Source organism: Haemaphysalis longicornis, unplaced genomic scaffold (genome assembly GCF_048455015.1).
Source record: "Haemaphysalis longicornis isolate Haplotype H1 unplaced genomic scaffold, Haemaphysalis longicornis Haplotype H1 scaffold_99, whole genome shotgun sequence".
Classification (NCBI taxonomy): Eukaryota; Metazoa; Arthropoda; class Arachnida; order Ixodida; family Ixodidae; genus Haemaphysalis; species Haemaphysalis longicornis.
In genome coordinates this window covers 850,558-872,997 of record NW_027526471.1, presented here as the reverse complement: position 1 = coordinate 872,997, position 22,440 = coordinate 850,558, and the positions used below count along the sequence as shown (strand labels likewise).

The window sequence follows — 22,440 nt, the reverse complement described above, 5'->3', positions numbered from 1 at the left end:
GTCTGACTACTGGTCGTTTAGTGTGTTCTTGCTTCAGGAGCATACACGTCAATAGTAGCGGTTACACAGTTCTGACTGGATGAACCAGCTACTGCCTGCCAGTGAGGGCACCGTCTTGGCTCTAGTTGGTCTGACTACTGGTCGTTTAGTGCGTTCTTGCTTCAGGAGCATACGCGTCAATAGTAGCGGTTACACAGTTCTGACTGGATGAACCAGCTACTGCCTGCCAGTGAGGGCACCGTCTTGGCTCTAGTTGGTCTGACTACTGGTCGTTTAGTGCGTTCTTGCTTCAGGAGCATACACGTCAATAGTAGCGGTTACACAGTTCTGACTGGATGAACCAGCTACTGCCTGCCAGTGAGGGCACCGTCTTGGCTCTAGTTGGTCTGACTACTTGTCGTTTAGTGCGTTCTTGCTTCAGGAGCATACACGTCAATAGTAGCGGTTACACAGTTCAGACTGGATGAACCAGCTACTGCCTGCCAGTGAGGGCACCGTCTTGGCTCTAGTTGGTCTGACTACTGGTCGTTTAGTGTGTTCTTGCTTCAGGAGCATACGCGTCAATAGTAGCGGTTACACAGTTCTGACTGAATGAACCAGCTACTGCCTGCCAGTGAGGGCACCGTCTTGGCTCTAGTTGGTCTGACTACTTGTCGTTTAGTGCGTTCTTGCTTCAGGAGCATACACGTCAATAGTAGCGGTTACACAGTTCAGACTGGATGAACCAGCTACTGCCTGGCAGTGAGGGCACCGTCTTGGCTCTAGTTGGTCTGACTACTGGTCGTTTAGTGCGTTCTTGCTTCAGGAGCATACACGTTAATAGTAGCGGTTACACAGTTCTGACTGGATGAACCAGCTACTGCCTGCCAGTGAGGGCACCGTCTTGGCTCTAGTTGGTCTGACTACTGGTCGTTTAGTGCGTTCTTGCTTCAGGAGCATACACGTCAATAGTAGCGGTTACACAGTTCTGACTGGATGAACCAGCTACTGCCTGCCAGTGAGGGCACCGTCTTGGCTCTAGTTGGTCTGACTACTGGTCGTTTAGTGCGTTCTTGCTTCAGGAGCATACGCGTCAATAGTAGCGGTTACACAGTTCTGACTGGATGAACCAGCTACTGCCTGCCAGTGAGGGCACCGTCTTGGCTCTAGTTGGTCTGACTACTGGTCGTTTAGTGCGTTCTTGCTTCAGGAGCATACGCGTCAATAGTAGCGGTTACACAGTTCTGACTGGATGAACCAGCTACTGCCTGCCAGTGAGGGCACCGTCTTGGCTCTAGTTGGTCTGACTACTTGTCGTTTAGTGCGTTCTTGCTTCAGGAGCATACACGTCAATAGTAGCGGTTACACAGTTCTGACTGGATGAACCAGCTACTGCCTGCCAGTGAGGGCACCGTCTTGGCTCTAGTTGGTCTGACTACTGGTCGTTTAGTGCGTTCTTGCTTCAGGAGCATACGCGTCAATAGTAGCGGTTACACAGTTCTGACTGGATGAACCAGCTACTGCCTGCCAGTGAGGGCACCGTCTTGGCTCTAGTTGGTCTGACTACTGGTCGTTTAGTGCGTTCTTGCTTCAGGAGCATACACGTCAATAGTAGCGGTTACACAGTTCTGACTGGATGAACCAGCTACTGCCTGCCAGTGAGGGCACCGTCTTGGCTCTAGTTGGTCTGACTACTGGTCGTTTAGTGCGTTCTTGCTTCAGGAGCATACGCGTCAATAGTAGCGGTTACACAGTTCTGACTGGATGAACCAGCTACTGCCTGCCAGTGAGGGCACCGTCTTGGCTCTAGTTGGTCTGACTACTGGTCGTTTAGTGCGTTCTTGCTTCAGGAGCATACGCGTCAATAGTAGCGGTTACACAGTTCTGACTGGATGAACCAGCTACTGCCTGCCAGTGAGGGCACCGTCTTGGCTCTAGTTGGTCTGACTACTGGTCGTTTAGTGTGTTCTTGCTTCAGGAGCATACACGTCAATAGTAGCGGTTACACAGTTCTGACTGGATGAACCAGCTACTGCCTGCCAGTGAGGGCACCGTCTTGGCTCTAGTTGGTCTGACTACTGGTCGTTTAGTGTGTTCTTGCTTCAGGAGCATACACGTCAATAGTAGCGGTTACACAGTTCTGACTGGATGAACCAGCTACTGCCTGCCAGTGAGGGCACCGTCTTGGCTCTAGTTGGTCTGACTACTGGTCGTTTAGTGCGTTCTTGCTTCAGGAGCATACACGTCAATAGTAGCGGTTACACAGTTCTGACTGGATGAACCAGCTACTGCCTGCCAGTGAGGGCACCGTCTTGGCTCTAGTTGGTCTGACTACTGGTCGTTTAGTGCGTTCTTGCTTCAGGAGCATACGCGTCAATAGTAGCGGTTACACAGTTCTGACTGGATGAACCAGCTACTGCCTGCCAGTGAGGGCACCGTCTTGGCTCTAGTTGGTCTGACTACTGGTCGTTTAGTGCGTTCTTGCTTCAGGAGCATACACGTCAATAGTAGCGGTTACACAGTTCTGACTGGATGAACCAGCTACTGCCTGCCAGTGAGGGCACCGTCTTGGCTCTAGTTGGTCTGACTACTTGTCGTTTAGTGCGTTCTTGCTTCAGGAGCATACACGTCAATAGTAGCGGTTACACAGTTCAGACTGGATGAACCAGCTACTGCCTGCCAGTGAGGGCACCGTCTTGGCTCTAGTTGGTCTGACTACTGGTCGTTTAGTGTGTTCTTGCTTCAGGAGCATACGCGTCAATAGTAGCGGTTACACAGTTCTGACTGGATGAACCAGCTACTGCCTGCCAGTGAGGGCACCGTCTTGGCTCTAGTTGGTCTGACTACTGGTCGTTTAGTGCGTTCTTGCTTCAGGAGCATACACGTAATAGTAGCGGTTACACAGTTCTGACTGGATGAACCAGCTACTGCATGAATGAGCACTGTGCGTCCTCAATACCTTCTGAAAGCCGCGCATACTTACCTTTTTTCGGCTTTGCTGCCTTTGCATGGTTCACCCTGGCCTCAATGGCAAGCCTGTTCCAGTATGGGCGTCGCACGTCCATGGAGCGAGCAAGGCGGGAGTCTACAATTTCTGGAAGAATACAGTCTGTGTAGAATCGCAGCAGGAATGGCTCCATTTTTGTTGCCCAGAAAATGTCATCCCGAAGTACCTCTTGCACATGTATTCCCTTGGTTGTGTACACCACGAAGTCGCAGATATTCCTTCTGGTGACATGAAGCTGTCCCTGGACTTGGTAAAAATACTTGTGCGATCGTTGGAGCACAGGATCACCATCTTTCTCCTTTTTGTCTGCAAACTTTCGTGCTGCTTCCATAGGTTCATCTCCCTTTGAAGTTAATGGGCATTTGACCTCTACAATTCGGTCCTTGCCAACTACACCATCTGGTGATGCCGCCAGGAATCCATGCTCAAGATCAACGAACAGCCCACATGGCTGAACATCTCTTTTCGTTTCTGCTGCGTATAGCTGGATTGCAACACTCTCATGCTGCTTCCCGTGCTCTGTGGCAGCATTTGTGAAGCTCCTTGGATGAAGGAGGGTCTTGACCAATGCGTCACATGGTGTGGAGTCTTTCCTTACGCATACCGCATGGAAATTCGAAGCTGTTAGGCGCAGCCTTCTGTGCTCGAACCAATTTGGATTGTCGGCCTGCCCACGAGTTTGGGCCTCGATTTGTTCACAGGCTTCCTCATCTACACGGAGCTCATTCAGTTGCCTTTCAACTTTTTCAGCAAACTCTTCAGGCGGTATGTCTGGCTTCATACAATTTGCCCCATAGTGAGGTGATGAAGTACTAGCAGCACTAATCTTCTGCTGATGCTGGCTGTCAAAAAGGCGCCTTTTTCGTGGCAATCTTTGGTTTCTGTCAGCCACTTTTTTGCTTGCATACTTCTTGTAGACAGCACCAGGGCTATTGGAAGTTATAGCTTTGCTGGTTTTTGCGTGCCACTGAGGTCCCAGCTGGAAGCTTAGCCCAGCAACTTGGCAGCGATGCTCGTAAGAGCCTTTCTGGCACCGGTTGATCTGCTTTCCACCAGAAAACTTTGCAACAAGAGACATGAGGGCTTCAGCAAGGTTGCTTGTGTCATCTGTTATGAGACGGGCCGCTTTTTCAGAAATACTGTTGGCTGCCGTCATTATCTTTGTTCTGAGCATGGCAGGGAGCTTCTCGAATAAGTTTTCACCTTTTGTGCCATCACAAAAGTAATTCTTGCAGCCGTCATGGCAGCCAAACACATGTTTGGGACCATTTCTCAAGTCAGCGGCCAATTCTCGAGCAAGCTGCCTTTCATTACTTGGATGCTCTCGCAATACTTCGGCGTAGTGACTGACAGCCTTGCGTGCACCGTTCTTGATGCGCTTTATTCTCGGGCCCGACAGCATGGGCCGGCCGCCTTTGCTTTCCTTAGCGATGGCATAGAGGCGGGAAGTGTAGCACTTGACCACATGGTTCGCACACTCGTGCTTCTGAACAAAACGACCGTAGTCAACCTTTGACTGAATCTGGTGGTATACAGACGAATCCCCATCGCCTATAAAGGTGCGATACTCAACTTCGTGCATCTCCTTGCTTCGCTGGAATCCCTCAACAAGGACATCTGCCTCCATGGCTCCTGAGCTTTGATCCCAGTTCTTGTAGCAGGTGTGCTTTTTTGCCTCAACATTTTTCCTCGCGTAGAACGCACAAGTGCTGCACAGCTTGTTTCTCACACCCAAGTAGAGGAGCTTTTTTGTGCGCTTACCTATGATGACGGCCACACCAGAATTTGCAGAATACCTGTGGCCGTGGCTCCTGTGGGACCAGCCACCATCAACCACCACTGTAATCTTTGGGGTGCAGCCATCCTCGCAGAAATCGCCAGCTGCTTCCGCCAGCCTCTTTTCCTCTTTTCCAGCTTCTAACATTTGTCCCAGGAGCACAGCTTTCCATTGCTGAAAAATCAAACGTAGTGGAAAATGTGACTGTTCGCTACAGGTTAAAACGTATTTTGTCAGTTTTATACATGTGCTACACGGCCATTTAAAAGTCCTAACGCAACGTCTATCGAAATTTCCCATTGCTACGCTATAGTGCACCTGCAATCCAGTCGAGCCATTTGTCATTTGAATGTGTCCGTGTAGCACGGACCTTGTGAGTGACAATATAAATTCTATTTTGCCTAGAGCATGGAAGAGAATCCTGGCCTTGCATTTGAGGCAATAAGGCAATTTGAAATTGAGTTTTTCCTGTTTGCATGCACAGCCCATTGCAAATAAGGCTCCATAGCAGTGCGGAAAATTGAATGAGTTAGTAAGAATGAAGTCTCAAGCCATAGCATAAAAACAGCAATTATGGCTTGCTATCTCCTGTTGTTTCATGGCAACATGCCGTAAACCACGAGAGCAGGCTATCGAAAGCTGAAAAAATAAATTATTTGGTCAGTTATAACATGAAGGAACCCCATAAGAATGGGAATGGCACATAAGCAACACATTCCTAAATGGTTCTATTCAAAGTCACTGCAAACTGCCACACAAAGTGGAAACACCATGCAACAGAAGCTACCCTGCAGCCTACCTAGTCAGTGGGCACATTTGTCACCTAGTTCAGGAACGCGTGCAAATATAAGGTGCATTACGAAATTGAGATCAGAAAGTTGTCTTACATTTGTGCAAATACGGTATATAAAATGGAATTATCTGCATAAAAATGTTGCGACAATATTACTCTAGAGCTACTTGCTGCAGCCGCAGAAAATTGAACCAGTCAACTAAATGGTTCAAGCTTCCCTCAGAAAGGATCCCCATTGTACATTCTCCCTACAGCAAAAAATCATTACTAGAAATTAAAGTGTGGCCTGTCTTATTTATCATGATTTTATGCAGCACATTCATAATTGCGGTCTCGTTCACAGACCAACAGTAACTTGGCGATGCTCAGGTGTCATTATATCAAGGGTCTGTTTGATTTGGCAGAAGTGGGCCATGGTAGTGATTTTCATTTCTTTTATATGCGTTTCTGCTTCAGTTTGAAGAACTGACAAGAGCTGAGGTCTTCGCAAGTTTTCGACACATTGTAAATCACCCACTGGTTCTAACTGAACGTAAGCGAACGTAACAAGAATTGGCCCAACAAATATTTGGAATCATTAGGTAGACAAAAACACTGGACAGAGAGGGCAGAAACAAAACCTGGAAACATGCCAAAGCACTTGCCTTTCCAAGTGCCTCCTCTCGACGCAGGAACGTTTTTTTGCACATGACAGGAATTTCCATGACAGACAGTGCCTCCTCCAAATGTGAATGCCCAGACCCGATACTCGTGAACGCCCAGACAGTAGCATCGTTTACTCCAAGAGCTGCCTTCTCTGCGAGAGGGGTGGGCTCTGCAACAGGGTCGGTAGTGACTTTTGTAACCTCATGGCAACCGCTACACTGGAATTTGAACTCCGACCAAAGGCCAATCCTTCGTTCCTCTTCAAACTCAAAGTGTCCTCCACCAGGAAAAGGGCACCGGTGTTCGCCAAGCTCTTGAGCAGCCTTCATGAAGTGGCCCACAGACACAACTCTTCTTCCACACACGCCTCCATTCTGTGCTGTCGGGACACTGACGTCCCTCTCAAAGGAAAGCTCTGGCAAAAGCTCCTGAATTCCAAGGCCGTCCCAGTAGTCAGCCATAGCTTCATGACTTGACGCAGACTGAGGTGATCTGCAATCAGCCGTGATGGTTGCAGTGTTGGTGTTCATCAGAGGCACTGCTTTGTGCATATTTTCAGCACGTTTTCTGTAAAACACAATGTCTCTTTACTACATGTGCACCAGCAAAATGTATAGCAAGAAAAAACAAAATGTCAGGAAACATATAAATGTGCAAATACGCGCTAGTGATGTGTGCATAGTTCCTAAAAAGTGGGAGTCATAAACCATGTGACACTCCTGCACTTTCTAACTATTCGTGGGGTGCTTGCCTCTGGAGATGAGCAATTACAAAGGACATAGTGTGAAAACACCTATAACTGCTCTTGTATACTGATAGCGTCTGCCTCAGGATGGTAGAAGCATATGCAGCTATTGACTCTTCCAGCCAGCTACAGAATGACACCAAGGCAATTGAACAAATTACATAACGAGAACTAGCAGGAGTTCGTACTGCCCACAGTTGGTTTGAGCGCATTTTTTAGTGGGTAAATATGCGGCAAGCTGTAATAATTCTACCACCTACATGTTGGTGTATCGGTTTTTTTTTTGCTCATGTATCCCAACATAACCCACAAAGAAGGGCCTCAAATTGACATAAAACCCCAGACGCAACCCCATAATTGGGCAGAAAACCTGTATCGCCTAGTTCCCAGATAAAGAAAGGAGGAGCTTATGGATAAGGTGAACAAAAGAGCACTACAAAAAAGGCATTGTCTAGCGTTCCGTCCAGACGGAACGATAAGGAATGCTAATGTTGCGGAACGGCAGCTGTCACTAAAGTTCTGTTCAGGAGGAACGCAACTCTCCGTGAGAGCAATCTGTTGATTTTTATCCAACCGAACACACCGCTTCCTCACACCGCCAGGGTCGTTGTTAATTAGTAATCACTATTTAGTAATTATAAATGGTCGGACTACCTCTAGCTAAGTACGGAAGGAACTCCAAGCTGCTACCCCAAGCCTGCTTGGCAACATGAACAGAAAACAGTCTTTCTTGATATTTATGCAAAGGCAAAACCGCTTGTTTTAAAGTTGATTCATCAAAGGCAAAACCGCTTGAAAGTTAAAGTTGATTCATCAAAAGTAAACGGTTACAAAAAAATTTACAGACTAGCTTTGTGCAGCCATAGTCACTTATAATAATTACAGATTATCGGACGTAACCCTAGCGTTGGCTGCGTCGGCCTTGGCTTCAGTGAGCCGTAGCGGTTCAGCCGGTTGGGTAAAACCAAAATCGACTGCTCTAGCCAACTGAGTTGTAAGGCGGGCGTGAAGTATAGTTATTACAAAAGTTCTAAATGCGTCAAAAAAAAAAAAACAGAGCTCGGCAAGATTTCAACACCCAACTACAACGCCCGTAAGCAGAGGCATAAGTACGACTATTTCACAACGCGTAGCTTTTACGGGTACGGCAGGAGCGAGTACGGCTATTTCACGACGCCTAGATGTTACGGCTACGGCAGCGACGACGGAGAGTTTTCAGGGCACGCCGGGGCGCGCGCCGGCGAGCGAGCCAGGTTAGTTCACGACGGGTAGGGGGGGGATTTCACGACGCCAGCGAGACGCCAACCATATATGGCTACCTTCTGCATTTTTACGGCCAGGCATTGGTGGCCGGGCCACATGCAATGGGAAGGGGCCGCGAATAAAAGTGCAAGCGGTGGCAGCAAGCGGTGGCTAGGCTCCGAATAACAAACCACCTAGAGCTTTTAGCATTGAAAGGTAAAACTAGCAGCCCCACGCCGGTCAAAATCGTGGTAAGAACTAAGCGCGCTGTTTCACATCCCCAACACATGCGAACCCTCATGCGGACCCTCATATTCCGCCAGAACACAACAAAGGCTGAACAGAAATAACACTCGCAGCGCGTTAGCGCGAGATTGCGTGCAATGAACACAAAAAGAAAATCCTTACTTGCATGAGGAAGCTGCGGCCGCTCTCGCTTGCGCTCGGCGACTTTGTGATGCATTTTTACGCCTTATCAAACGTTTGGGCGTTTTACGGGTGTTACCCATCGCAGATCACAAAATGTCGCACCGCTGTACTCCACCGGACAACGGCGGTGCAGAATGCCCAAAGATACCGAGCAAATTTGCTACCACGGAAGTTCGCACAGACCGCACGGCGTGGCGACAAAAACTGAACGAGTATCGGCAGTATCGGGTATCGGGTATCGGCACCACGACAAAGAAGAGGCGAAAAGTCTGGGGAGCCTGAATGTACCGCCTTGAGGCTCCCTCGAATAGTGCGTTTGGCCGCGCCATCGGTAGCAGAAAGCTGAAACGTAACAAAGTAGCTTTACAGTTTCGACACTGATGGCGCCACATAAAACTGCAACGTTGTTATTGCTGTAAAATTGTCGCTACAGGAATTAAAAAGGGTTAATTGTACATTTACTTGGTAATGTTATAAAGATATGACATCGACGTATATTCCATGTAACGCACTTTTTGGAGTTCCGTGTGTGTACGTAAATAGGCGCGTTTGAGCGCTTCGGCCGGCGTGATGAAAATCAGCCAATTTCAGTAACAGTTTATACGTGTTCTATTTATCACAGCGCAAACATTGAACGTAACTAAGTAAAGGAGGTCTTCAAGTTTGATGTGTGAAAATATTGAAACTTCGTCTTCAGCAGCAACGCAGAAAAGTTACCCCAGAAAACCCATGTGTACGTGTAAACTGCCTTATGTAGACCAAAATAACTTTAAAGCCGCTGAACGAAATTCAGCGAAATTTCGGCAGTATACAAATACATATGCTGGCAACGCGCACACGAAAACACATTGCTCTGCATTAATCCATGTAAAAGTTTAGCGCGAGTGAAGTTGCGCTATTTTAGCTATTTTCAAACGGCCGTATAACAAAATCTATTCGCTGAAACGGAACTTCCAAACGTAACTCACTGCATAGACATCTATTCTATGCACATACCAAACTACATGTAATTACGTCGCATAGTTTTCTCAAATTCTTACACCGCCCGAAGCAAAAAAAGCAAAAATACAATTTTTCTCTCTTGCAAATTGTCTTCTCCTTCTAAAGCCAAATTAGCTGGAATAGACCGGTAAGCGAGTTCGGAATCTAGAAGACTTCTGCTTTCTAATGATACATTAGCCATGAATGTGGTGCCAACTGGGGCGCAACAGCGCCTACGCAAACATCGTCCAAAACCGGCAGCGCGGGCCGATCGAGTGGGACCGCCACCTTAAGTGGCCGATTTTACCACACTGGAAACACGTTTTCCCCAGAGCGGGGCACTGTTGAAGCGGGTGCCGCATCCTACCACAGCGGCCGCACACTGGAGGAGAACGCCGAGAACTGGTCCGGGCTAACCTAATCCCCGGACGTGATGGTGCTGCACTTCTGTTTGTTGAGATTGTGGGGCGGAATTCGCGACGTGGAAATCGAAGCGGTCGAGTTCGTTGAGTAGCGTCGATCGCTTGAACTATTTCTTCTCTGGCTGCTCGATATTGTTGCAGCAGATCCTGGACTTCAGTTACGTTTTGAATAACTTGGATGGCTTTGTCAAACGTGAGTGCCGGGCCTTCTGCGAGCAGACGTTCTCTGGTGCGATCGGACGCAAGTCCCACGATGAGTTGATCCAGGAGTGACGTGGCTTCGTCAGAGCCGAAGTTGCATTGTCGACCTACGTATTGCACACGGCGCGCGAAGTCGATCGCCGATTCCGTTTCTGCTTGACATAAACTTCGAAACTGTATGCGGTTCGTCCGCTGTGATGTCGAAATGTCAAAGTGAGCCGCGAGGCCCTGAACGAGATATTCGTAGTCGTCGCCGGTGCTTGCGCCCGCCGGTCTGGCTGACTCGATCATGTGGGCAATTCGGTTCGCTTCCGTTCCCAAAAAGGTCTTCAAGAACGCTGCTTTGCGTCGCGGAGTGAATTTCTCACAGCCTGCTGCGATTAGGTATGTTTCGAACGAGCGGTGCCACTCGCGCCATGAAATGGCCGGCCTCTCCGGGCCCGGCAAAAATGGTTGCGGCTTCGCGGCTATGTCAGCCATCTTGACCCAATAATGAACGAAGTGGTGCCGCTTTACTTTCCTTTATGAAGTTTATATAATCCTGGCGCGAAAAATACTTGGTGCCAGTTGACGATATCTTGCAGTATTACCTGAAGGTTACATGTCGCTGGACGTATTTGCTGCGTGTCGCTCGATGCACGTAGATTTCGGCACTATGCTGCTGGCCGCCGTTTCCTCGCCGGTGTGGTCGTCCGCGTAGGCCAAACTCTCTATCGCTCTCGGCTGACTGTTTCAGCCCTCACTACTTGAAAATAAAACTTGCGGCCTGTTCGGCGGCTTACGCACTATTGAAGGAATGTCGTGCGCTTACATTTCGGACGGTTCTTGAGTCGGCTGCGCCATTGTGGTGTCGCGTCGGCGACGGCCCCGAAGGGCGAAGCAGGCGACAAACACCCGGTGAAAGAGTCAAGCCAAAAGAGAATAATTTATTCAGTGACGTCATATATATAGCCTGGGGTTAGCCCCCTGGTGGTAGAACCACCGAAACGCCGAGATGCAAAAACCCCAGATACTACAGGAAACCGTTCAAATGATCCTTGTTAAAAAGTTCAGAGGGAGTAATTTCGCGTTAGAGGGAAAGATTTCATCAAAAGAAATATCTAAGGGCGACACTTTGTCAAGTACTGGAGCCGACAAGAGGGCCACATTTAATGGGCCAAGCAGAGATTGTACGAAGACCGTCATGAGCTCGCAGGCGACGAACGACAACCTCTTCTTCCTCTTCTCCTTGTTGGGTAGCAACGAACGCGTTGAACGTTTTGTCTCTATAGCTTTCCCGTTACAGAATACATTGGTGCAGCCACGCAGTGTTATAAATGCCAGAGGCATGGCCATATCGCAAAAAATTGCAGAGGGCCAATAAGATGTAAAGTTTGCTCTGGGCCTCACTCATACAGAGACTGCACCTCACGCGCCCAACCACGATGCGCAAACTGCAATGGCCCACATCCAGCGTCGTTTGGAGCTTGCCCGAAGAAAAAGGCCGCAACTCTTGCTCGCAATGTGGAGCAAATTCAGGGCAAAGTTCCTAGTCGGCGCGAACCTTCGCATAACCCAGACCTCGTCTTTACAACTGCGTTGCAATCGTCGCATGAATCACCTGCTCAGAGTAGCGCGCCCCCGAACAAGTCTTATGCGGGAGTTGTCCTAGAACAATCGTCGACAAAAAATTCAAAAGTCCCTTCTGATGCTGGTTCTAAGGACGCATCTTCCCCCTCGAAACGGCGCTCCCATAAGGACCATGATGAATCAGCAAATCAGACCGGCCAGACAGACATTGTGAATATGCTTGTTCCGATGCTCTTTGCGGCGATCAAGGCCCGTTTCTTTTTTTTTTTTTTTTTTTACTTCTTCTCTTCTCTTTTTTCTGCCCTGTATCTATAGGGCCTTTTCTACCCTCCCCTACCCATTCCCCCGCCGAGTAGCATGTCGGTGGTACGATTCCGGCAAAACTCTCGGCTTTCTCCTCTAATAAAGAGCTTTCTCTCTCTCTCTCTCTTCGGCCAATCTTTCGTTGGCCAATCCCTAGAGGGATCCTGCCACAATCATCATTATTGTGCCATGCCGTATACAGCAGCAACGAGGGACGGGACAGGGCCCGAACAAGAGGAGCTTCGCCCCTAAAAAGGCCTTCAAGGCAGTTCTGGCGTTCTTGAAAAGTAGCGGTTTGCAGCTAGATTGTTGCCCAAGGTCGTTGTGGTGAACCATTGAACATGCACTGTACATGGTGTAGGCATCTTTGTATAAAGTCAGACCCTCACCTCAATCATCATACGTGTCACAATCTATCTATGCTCTTTTCTCCCTTTCATCTCCTTCGACCTCTCTGTATTTACCTTCCATTCAATAAACTACTCTCTCTGGGTTCAGGGAAGGGGTGTGGCGGATGCCCAAAGGGCCTTGGCAAGCGAGTCCGAAAGAGTTCATCACCATAGCAGTCAGCAAATACGTTTGAGCACACACCCAGAGGCCCTTCCCCCAGTTGCAAAACGAAGAGTGTGCATCTCAGCACCCTGCATTTGCTGATGCATTTATTGTTTTTACGCTTACGGGTCCCTCTGGCCTTCTGTGCTAAACAAGGCGGGGCCAAAGGGTCCTGGACGAATTATCATATGCACTGGAGACTCGTTCCCGGCAGTCATAGCCTTGCAGCTTTAGCAAAGCTGCGCGCAAAATTTAAACGCACATTCCCACTCAAAGCAGCAGCTTGGGACCAGAATGTATCGCAGGAGCAAACGCACAGAACCTGTCTTTTCCAACAAATTTGTCACAGCCATTGAGTGGCTCAGCACTTGCCGTTATGCGAAGGCGGGGTAGTTAACAAATAACCCGCCGACGGACAAGGTAGGCCCCGATTCGTACGAAGTGAAAAGTTCGGTTTTTGTAGCGTAAGCTACACTGGCCGAGGTTGAGCAGTTTCGCGTGGACCTTGAAGGGCCGTGCTGCGCAAGCGCGAGCAGCATTGGATTAGATTAGGTTAGGTTGGATTGGATTGGATTGGATTAGATTGGATTAAATTGGATTGGATTAAATTAAATTGCCAATCCAATCCAATTGGAGTACGGGTGTGTAGAGAATTGGATTGCACTTGACTGGAGTCGGCTGGGCTGGGCTGGGCTGGACTGGACTGGATTAGATTGAATTAGGTTGGATTGGATTAGATTGGAAATCGTTAATTCTAGACAACTAGGAAACGTAAGCGTAACAAGCTGAACCTTAGCTCACGCTACGTATATCCTGGAATAGCCGAGCTAAGCCACTGGTAATTTTTGAGAAAACATTTCAGAGGCGGAATTTGCACGGTAAAGGCGTCCAGACGTGGCTGGCTTAGATCTTTGTTTGTGGTGCCTGCCTGCGTTCCCGCTGAAGAAACCCAACAGAGGCGCCTCCCCCTCCCCTTTTCTCTGACGTTGGGGTCACTATAAACATTGTGAGAGGTTTTCGATTACCAATTTGAGCGGAAAAATCAGCGAGCACACATGGAGCCGCGGGGCACAGGCATTGCTCACGTCACAGTAGCGCGAAATTTGAAAGTTGTTTTCGATACTCCTTCCGTTTGTAGGGTTAAAAAACGTCTCTCGTGACTTGAATGGATCTGAGTTGGGTAATGCAAGCCTAGTTCTTTCAAATTAAGCAAAGTTTTGTGTTTTGTCTTCATGGCCCCTTTAATCTACTCGCATCCTCCGCACTTAGAGGAGAGAGGATGAGACTGCATTTTCCCTCGGAAGAGTATGAGGAGAAGGTCGTGATTCCTCACCGCAGTAGGCTGGTAGGAAGGATTTTGGTAAAGAGCCAGACGACAGCCGCTGCCTTCGACGGCCATCAAGCGCTCGCCTCCTCCTAATTCGCGCTAGTAAAAAAAATCGCGCCAATCCACTCCGTGAATGTGGTGGGAAAGCAAAGCTGTAAACGGCACCCATAACGATTACCCATGCGACGTCACTTAAAATCACTCACATGGCTCTACAAATAGTAAAACCAGAGAGAAGTGAAATGCACTTAACCACACCATTTATTACTTCAAAGAGATTTTCTTGGTAAGGTTAAATCAATGCGTGAACACTGTTTGGTTGAGTTGTATTGGTGTAGCACAAGAGTGGAAACTTTTTTTATAAAATTAAAGTAAGCTCCAACCCGATGTTAGACGATCTGACTTTTCCGTCTCTGCGCCGCGGACGGAGGCGACGAGATTTGCGACAGAGAAGGAGATGGAGGAAGAAATACTTCTGTTCAGATTTCTGAGCGGCCCAGAGTGCAGTCCTGGGGAGTGATTCCTTCTTATGTGGGGCCCATATGCAGTCCGCACGGCCTGTGTTCTGTCCACCCGCTGAAGCTGGGTAGGTAGAGAGGGCCCGGACAGCAGCTTCTCCCATTGCTCTTGTTGGGTAGTTGACGGACAGAGAAGAGGGTGCTCAGGGCTCAAGTCGCACACACCGATTACGGGACGGAGTGTTCCTACTTCTGAGCAAAATTTACATTCAGCGTCGTAGCGATTCTGATGCATTAAGTGAAGATGAGTAGGCTGTGGGAAGGAGCCCGGATTGTATGAGCCGTAGGGTAGTTTGTTGTTCTCTGGACAGGTCAGGGTAAGGCGAAGGTACGGTCTGTCTCAGAAGGCGATAATGCTGGGTTATCTCCCTAAACGTGAGAAGCGGTAGACTGTCCTCGTGCAGCTCCATAGCACGGGAGGTAAAAGCGCAGGCTTGTTGGGTGGGCGTATTCGTTGCCCTCCATTGAAGCGTGAGGGGGTGTCCGGATGAGCTGAATGGAACCGTTTGGGGAGTGGTTATTTAGCACGCGCAGTGCAGGTCAGGACACCCAACCCCACTGGTAATTCCAGTAGGCTTGCTGGGAATCGGTGACTACCCTCTGAACCCCTGGTTGAGTGAGAGCCAGGGTGATGGCTGCCTCTTCTGCTGCCGTCATTTCTTTGGTCCTAAGCGAGGTACACGCAAGGAGGTTGGTTCTGGAGGTAGCCACGATGATGGCGTATTGCTGCCCTCGATGTTTGGAGGCATCTGTGTAGCTAACTGCATGATCCCCACCGAAGGTGGTGTTTAGCGCTTGAGCCCGTGCTTTTCTATGACCCTCGTCATGTGAGGGGTTCATATTTCTAAGCAAAGGGAGCATCCTTAGTTTTAGTGACCAAGAGAATGGGAGTACGTGAAGCGGAGTGACATTCTGGGCTGCCCAGCCAATCTGGTGAAGCATGCGGTTACCCACCGCAGTTCTGAGTCGGACCTTCTGGTTAGAAAGATGGCCTTTTATCAGCTCTTCTACCGTATTGTGGAGCCCCGTGCTAAGCAGCCTCTGTGTGGACGCACTCATGAGAAGACCAATGGCCTGCTCGACCGCCTTTCTAATCAGTATATAAAGCATCTCTATGTCTTCCTTGTCGAGAAGAAGACAGGGTGTTGAAGTAAGTGACTCTCGAGCGGACAAAAGCTTCAATTAATCGAAAGGTACCGGATTTCTTTAGGCCTTGCTTCTTGGGGGAAACTCGCCTGATCATGTGTATGATTTGATTAATGCTGTTTTTTGAGGCGCTGTAAGGAGATGTCACTCTTGGTGTTAGCCTCTAGATGTAGGCCCAGGATTTTGATGCTGATTCTTGGAGTGATGGCCTGGCCATCAAGGAGTATTTGAATGTATTCCTTGATTTGGCGTGAGGGTGGACGATGAGGAGCTGTGATTTTTTACGTGAACACTGGAGGCCACAGGCTTTAGCACATTGGCGTAGTAGAAGTGAGATGCCATGCATTGGTGTGAGCTTCCTTTAATTTTTGTAACTCTTAGCACATGAGCAAGGTGCGCACAGGGCCGCTAGACGGGCGTGAGTGGTCGCGTGACGCTCTCACGTGGCATTCAGCGAGAACACAGGGGGTAAACCCGTAGATGTGCTTGGTGAGTACACCACCTGTCTTCCCCGTCTTCGCGTGGGCTCGTAGCTAAATCGGTAAGACAACGGGCTCTCCCTTTGTTAGTCTATTAGTTCAAGGTTCGATTCCTGGCGGTGCCAGTAAATTCTTTTATTTGTTCGCTGGAGTTTTCTGGTGACACCAACGGTAGCGAAAGAACCCTTGAGGGGTAGAGGTAAAAAGCTTTGCTTTAAAAATTAACACTGTCGCCCACGCCGCTATAGCTTCTGGCTGCATTATAAGAAATCAAGCGGCCACAAACACGAAAGGTTCCACTAGATAAGTTCTACGTTCTGCTTGGAACGCACGTGGACTGGGGCAACACGGTTCTATATATACGTTGAAGTAGCTAGGGCACCTCGATGCACGCGCGCCTCCGCCGTACGGCAGCGCTGGCATCGAGGCACCCAGCCTGGAGCAGTGGAAGGCGGTAAATTTAAACTCACTTGAGCAAACCTTTAGCGTATTTACCTTGGGAGGAGCTCGAAGCAAGAGGAACAACATGAGTGGTCAGCGGAAAAGTGAAGGTAGGCATTTACTTTGCAAATGCCGACAGTTATAGTCTTTTGTCGCATTTGCAACGAAAGGAGCAGATACGCGGCCAATTTTTCATCCTGTATTTCTCACGGTGACGGTTTGTATTACGATTTCATAAAACGCCATCCTGTGAAATCGCGGATATTTGTTTATTCACCGTCGCTATCATTTCCATTGCTTCGAATTATTGCTTACCTTTTGTTTCTATTTGTCATTGGCGAATATGAGAAGGTGGTTGCTTCGGGGCACTTAACTGAAATGATTAATAGATTGATTGGTGTCTTTACAAATAAGGGATTATGGAGTAAGTTCCGCAAATTGTCCTTCTGCTTCGGTAGAGTAACTCCTGATTCGGCGTTCAGTCACAACGCGCCATAACAGTGACCATAAGGTATGCAGTAGAGGTCGTCGGAGCTACTTACACCTTACTGACCTTACACTCTTAATCTGGTTCCACGTAAGATCCACTTAGTAACTGGAACTTTTTTGCAAAAAAGTTCCAGTTATATAATTGGAACCGTGTTCCACATATCCTGAAAATTAAGTGGAACAGTGCACCACATATTTTTGCAACTAAATTATGTGGATCGGTGTTCCAAATAAAAGTATGCGGATCACTGTTCCAAATAAAAGGGTAGTTTAAGTTACTGGAACATTGATCCATGTAAAATGATTATGGAATTTATCCGGTGCGCCGTTCCAGGTACCTTCAGACCAGCTGTTTATATAAAACGGTGTTCCTATAGACATTGGGAAGCTGTCTATGGGACTCCACTTTTCCAATATTTCTGCTTTCCTGTCGGTATACACCGAGGTCATATGCCAGGCTGGCGGATGCATTGGTATCAGCAGGAAACCGCAAGCACCATTTTAACACAGCCTTGATATATGACCCGCAGTGATACCAACAATTGGAAAGCAGAAACCACTGCAACAGTGTGGTCCCTGACAGTTCCCAACAGCTGCCTATCGGAGCACAGTTCTATATAAAAGTTGGTCTGAGGCACCTGGAGCGGCACACAGTCTTTGGCTTCACCCGCAGAATCCTGTGCTGGGTTTCAGCTGCATGTAAAAGAAACACTATACTTGCATTAAAATACGCACGAAACAAACTATTATGACTCATACACTGCTTTTCAACATACTATACAACTTTATTGGGTGTTAGTATTCATACATTTCAGATTTGAATAGCTGTCTATTTGAAATTGCACAGAAAATGACCAACGTACAAGGAATAAATACCATAACGATAACACTAGGCTCCAAGTGGCATTTTCACATATTCACTTTTACTCAAAAACATGGTTAATAAAGACGGTATTAGACGTGTGCGTCTACCGCGGCACTAACACAGACATTATACAACAGTGAGCATAAAATATGCTGTCTTATCAGATAAACCAAGGTAATTCAAAGGCGGAATTACTCATTGCGCTTGCCATACTATGTTTACGCATAACTGTTTGGGAAAATGCAGTTTGCTGTTAAATTGTAGGGAAAGGCCTAAAAACAAGCCATACATGGTTGTATTATCACAAACCTAGAACAGTGCAGTGCAAGAGTTTAGGAAAACAACGCTCCAGCCAAGATTAACGATAAAACATTTTGACACGAGAGGTCACATGCGGCAGTATGCCACAATTAAAACATGATTATTAAAGATAGTTTCCTGACACCAGACGTAAATGTAACATCAAGCTATTTGTAGGCAAAATAGACTTTATGAGCGTCCTGAAAAGGCCTTTGACTTAAGGCACGTTACTTGACCAAACAATTTGTAGTTTAAAATAATTCATCCCAGGAAATCTCACAAAAGCAAGCGTGAATCTTATATAATTTTGCAAACCAGGTAGCTGGAAGCATGTTACACATATTAAAATTTAACAAGCAGACTAATTATATACGTCGTCAATTCAAGCGGGAACAAGTCAGACATCCTTAAGAAGCAAACAAGCCAGCGTTGAATCATACAGGGACCAGTTTTACAAAGCAGACTTGAAAGCATTTTTTCCAGCCTCAACGTTTTACCTTAGGTAAAATTCACAGTTGCGTGCTATAAAAACCCTCCCGTCTTGCTGTCAGTGTAATTGTAACCAAAGCCCTGCTTCTGCCAAGCAAGAAATGCAACTTTGTTCAAAGGAGAAGACTTGTTCAAGCCAAATACGCACATTTTAAATTCTTCTACGGCATGGGTGTCAGCTCACTTACAGTACTAAAATTTATCAATGAAGGCGGAAGCCATCTGCGTAAATAAGCACTGTCACTTTTGCATCAGCAGCAGCGCTGCCACGAAAAAAAAATCTCATGAGCTACACTTGAATAATAGGACGTTACAATGCGGTGCCATGAACTACATTAACACCCACTATAGATTCAAAGACAGCCTGCGCATTGTGCCAATGATGAAAAGTAAGGCACGACTTCAGTGTTCAGTTGACATGAAACTTGCATGTGCCAGTAACTTAAACCTCTTCATCTGATTTCACCCCCTTCATGCCTTTCATCTGACCTCCTTCATGCCTTTCAAGAGGTACTTTAACCTCTACCAATAATTTAAAATCCCAAGTGGAGCTGAACACTTCAAGTATTTCAACAGATACTCCAACTTAAATGACACCAGGCCACTGTCAAATTTCTCATGCTTTCCAAGAACTCCCTGCAAAAGTCCCAAAAACTCTTCAAAGGCACACAACCATAAGAACATGATGACACGAGGAAAAAGATGACATATGCGGCGAAGAGGATGACCATATCCTGAAGTGACAATGGAGGCGGCGAATCTGTTATGTGTTTCTTGCGTGCAATATTGATGCCGCCAGTCCATTCTCTCAGAATAACCGGGCCTCGAGAAGACTTACTGCTCACCTCATGTACCTTCAAGGAAACAAGAATATTTTGTTACATGGTTGCTTTAAATGAGTGAGTTGCTTAGGCGCTTTCATAACACAGTAATTGATTTAAAATCAGTGATTTCTTGTGTTTTTTCTGGGAGTGCTGCTAAAGGTGAAAGTGCGCTAAACAATATCACCACAGACAATCAATCAAATTGCCCTGATTCTGGAAAGTATCCAACTTTGCTGCCTCGGTATCCTGAATATAAGGTTTTTTTTATCATTGAGAGGTTTCGTTTACTAATCAAATAATTACTATAATCACCTTTCGGCATTATATTTCACACACCTTCTCTCTGCAAAAAATGTTCTTTGTACTGTATAATGTGCTCCCTAGAATTCTGTAGTGAGGCTGGCTTAATATACCTTAGAGCTAAACGATGTTTCTACCGCAAAGAAATAAATGGCCAGTCATAGGAAATCATAAATATCGCACTGTGGCAGAAATGTTTTGGGGAATTAGTTCCACCTAAAATATTTCCCTCTCGATATGTATTACCTCCATGGTTCGTAGTGGTATGAGGCAGAAGTTGAGCTGACTAATGCTGAACTAGGCTGTTGCACAATTTTCTTATAAATCACAACTATAGCACATTTTCTTGCAGACGTCACTTTCTGTGCTCTAAACAATTCCCTTAAAAAAATTACCCCTTATTTAACCACCTGTCAAAATCCAATGCACGCATTACTCATGCTACGGCTGTATTTGGGAGTATTATTGGTGCTACGGGCGTATTAAAAACGGGAAATTTAAATCGTCAGTTGCAATCGTATTGTTGTAGCAGCAACCACGTTGGGCGTGTCCGTGGTGCTGGCAAATCACAGCAACAACTCTCAAGGTGTAAAAGCTAAATATTTACAAAACGTAAATACAAAATAGTGGTTTTTTTTGGTCACTGTTGGAGCATCCGTAATAGGCGGAATGTGAACACAATGGCCAATATTGGCGTTCACGATAACTTCTTAACAGTGAGATTTTATTAGGATGAACAGCCCCAGAAATTGAGTCCCGCAAAAACAAAATGACGCTTACCCAACCAAAATTAAGACCCGGGTGTTTCTGCCAGGGACGTCTCAAAGTGCACTTCCAGGAAAGTTTCGCTAACGTGTTCCGAAAAGCTCCTACTGTCACCTTGAGCCACAGGCCAAGCTGTCACTGAAAAGAAGTAAGTTTCAAACCATTAGTTACAAATAAACTACCTAAAAACGCGCCATGAAAGACCCAAAAATGGCAGTGAGTACTTACTTGTAGAATGCAATGATTTCATCCCGTGCAAGAGCTTTAATGTGTTGCCTTCTGATGATGCACTTCCAAGAAGGGGTCCAAATACAATTAAAATGGCCATATGCATTCCTTGTACAGCTGGTTTAGGTCTATCTTCGCCCTATTGCCTAGAAAATAAACAGTACAAAAATATCAGAGAATAAATTTATGCCTTGCTTTACCCAGGGAGCACGAGAAAATATTGAACAATGTCTGATTCGTTCCACGAAAGTCGAATGTCTTTTTTACAGCGGAAGCCCTGGTAATCTTTTCTTGCTAAACAATTTGAAATATAAAAATATTTGAACATACTTGAAGCTCACCTGTCCTTGGTCTATGCGAACTGGTGACGATCTGCACAATATGCACGACTCAAAAGGTACTCTTTTGTGGCTTATGAGCTCCACAGGGCATTCATAATCCGCCACACTCGCCCCGACGACCCTTCAGCATGCCGAAGATGTCTTCAGCCAGTAAATGCCACAGCCATGGCTTCGCAGGAGCATGTAAAGAATGAAAATAATTTGTTTTCATTTTTTTGCAGAGGAACAAAAACATTTGCCACAACCTATCAGTGGAGGGCCAAATGTCTCCACAGTCAGCCACAGACTCTTTCTGAACAGGTCATAGAGTATGAATACAGAATGTAGCAATCTGCTTTTGCAGTATAATTTCTACGTTCAAAGGAGAACAGAAATGGATTAATGTTTGGTGCACATCATGATGCAACAACTTTGCACCTGAGCGTTTTGAAAATTATTCCAACTCTCTAGCTGCCACTGACATTGATAGCATAAAATGGCAGGAATGAATTATTTTTAAACTTACTTTGTTACGTTAAACCTTCTAATAGTCCACACGTGAGCTTTATGGGTAATTATTCTGAGGTATAAGGTTACCACTGACATTGACAGCATAGAAACGGCTCCACACTTTCTGCGTGTTTCCACCGGCGTCCCCTCCACAAAAGGAACGTTTTGTTACTACGCTGCTGCTCAGACAACCACTTTCCCTTGCATTTCACTACAAGTCAGGGAGCCAACTAAAGTTGACTAGTGTAAATAGACCATCTGAATTCATCGAAGGCATTGGAAGAAACAGGGAACAACTACACACACAGCACAGATAAACGTAAGCAGTGCTGCCGCCAACGTCTTGAACGTACATCAACATTAGGCGGAATAGCGTGATTAGCGCAGTAAATTTATGGCTCTGAAGACCAACACTCACGGAAGTTTGAAAATACCGATAAGACTAAAGACAGACGCTGCGACAAACAAGCTGTGCTGTGTGTGCGCGCGAGACAATAGCGTGCGACTAACCCGAGAAGATTCAGTACCGCTGACAGGTTACAGCAACCGTCAATTTACAACTAAGCAACACCACACCATAAGGGGACATGCAGACTCGAGAAATGCGCGCACCAGCGACTTTCTAAATAGCACTAGCTAACGTATGTAGTCAGAAATGTCAAGCCGACTCCAACCCACAAACACACAAGCTTAAGTGAATAACGGCCGCAAACGTTTCTCGCATCGAACAGGCAGCGGAGCGGCACGTTTATCGGACGCAGTGATGAACAAGTCAATGAACAACAACCGTTACC

The 22,440-nt window shown here is 46.8% G+C and overlaps 1 protein-coding gene and 1 long non-coding RNA gene across 2 annotated transcripts; both read right to left on the bottom strand.

Annotated features, from left to right (window-relative positions):
* Positions 1-2,779: 2,779 nt before the first annotated feature.
* LOC144154833 (uncharacterized) lies at positions 2,780-9,888 on the bottom strand. Its single transcript, XM_077685926.1, has 3 exons — positions 8,597-9,888; positions 6,201-6,768; positions 2,780-4,937 (listed from the first exon to the last, which is right to left on the bottom strand). Exons 1-3 carry the CDS (start codon positions 8,695-8,697, stop codon positions 2,904-2,906), a joined length of 2,703 nt encoding a protein of 900 aa, XP_077542052.1. The 5' UTR covers positions 8,698-9,888; the 3' UTR covers positions 2,780-2,903.
* Positions 9,889-19,434: 9,546 nt separating this feature from the next.
* Positions 19,435-21,181, bottom strand: LOC144154840 (uncharacterized). The gene is made up of 3 exons (XR_013319463.1): positions 20,817-21,181; positions 20,604-20,726; positions 19,435-19,553 (listed from the first exon to the last, which is right to left on the bottom strand). It is a non-coding gene; the product is annotated as an uncharacterized LOC144154840 (long non-coding RNA).
* Between the last annotated feature and the right edge of the window lie 1,259 nt (positions 21,182-22,440).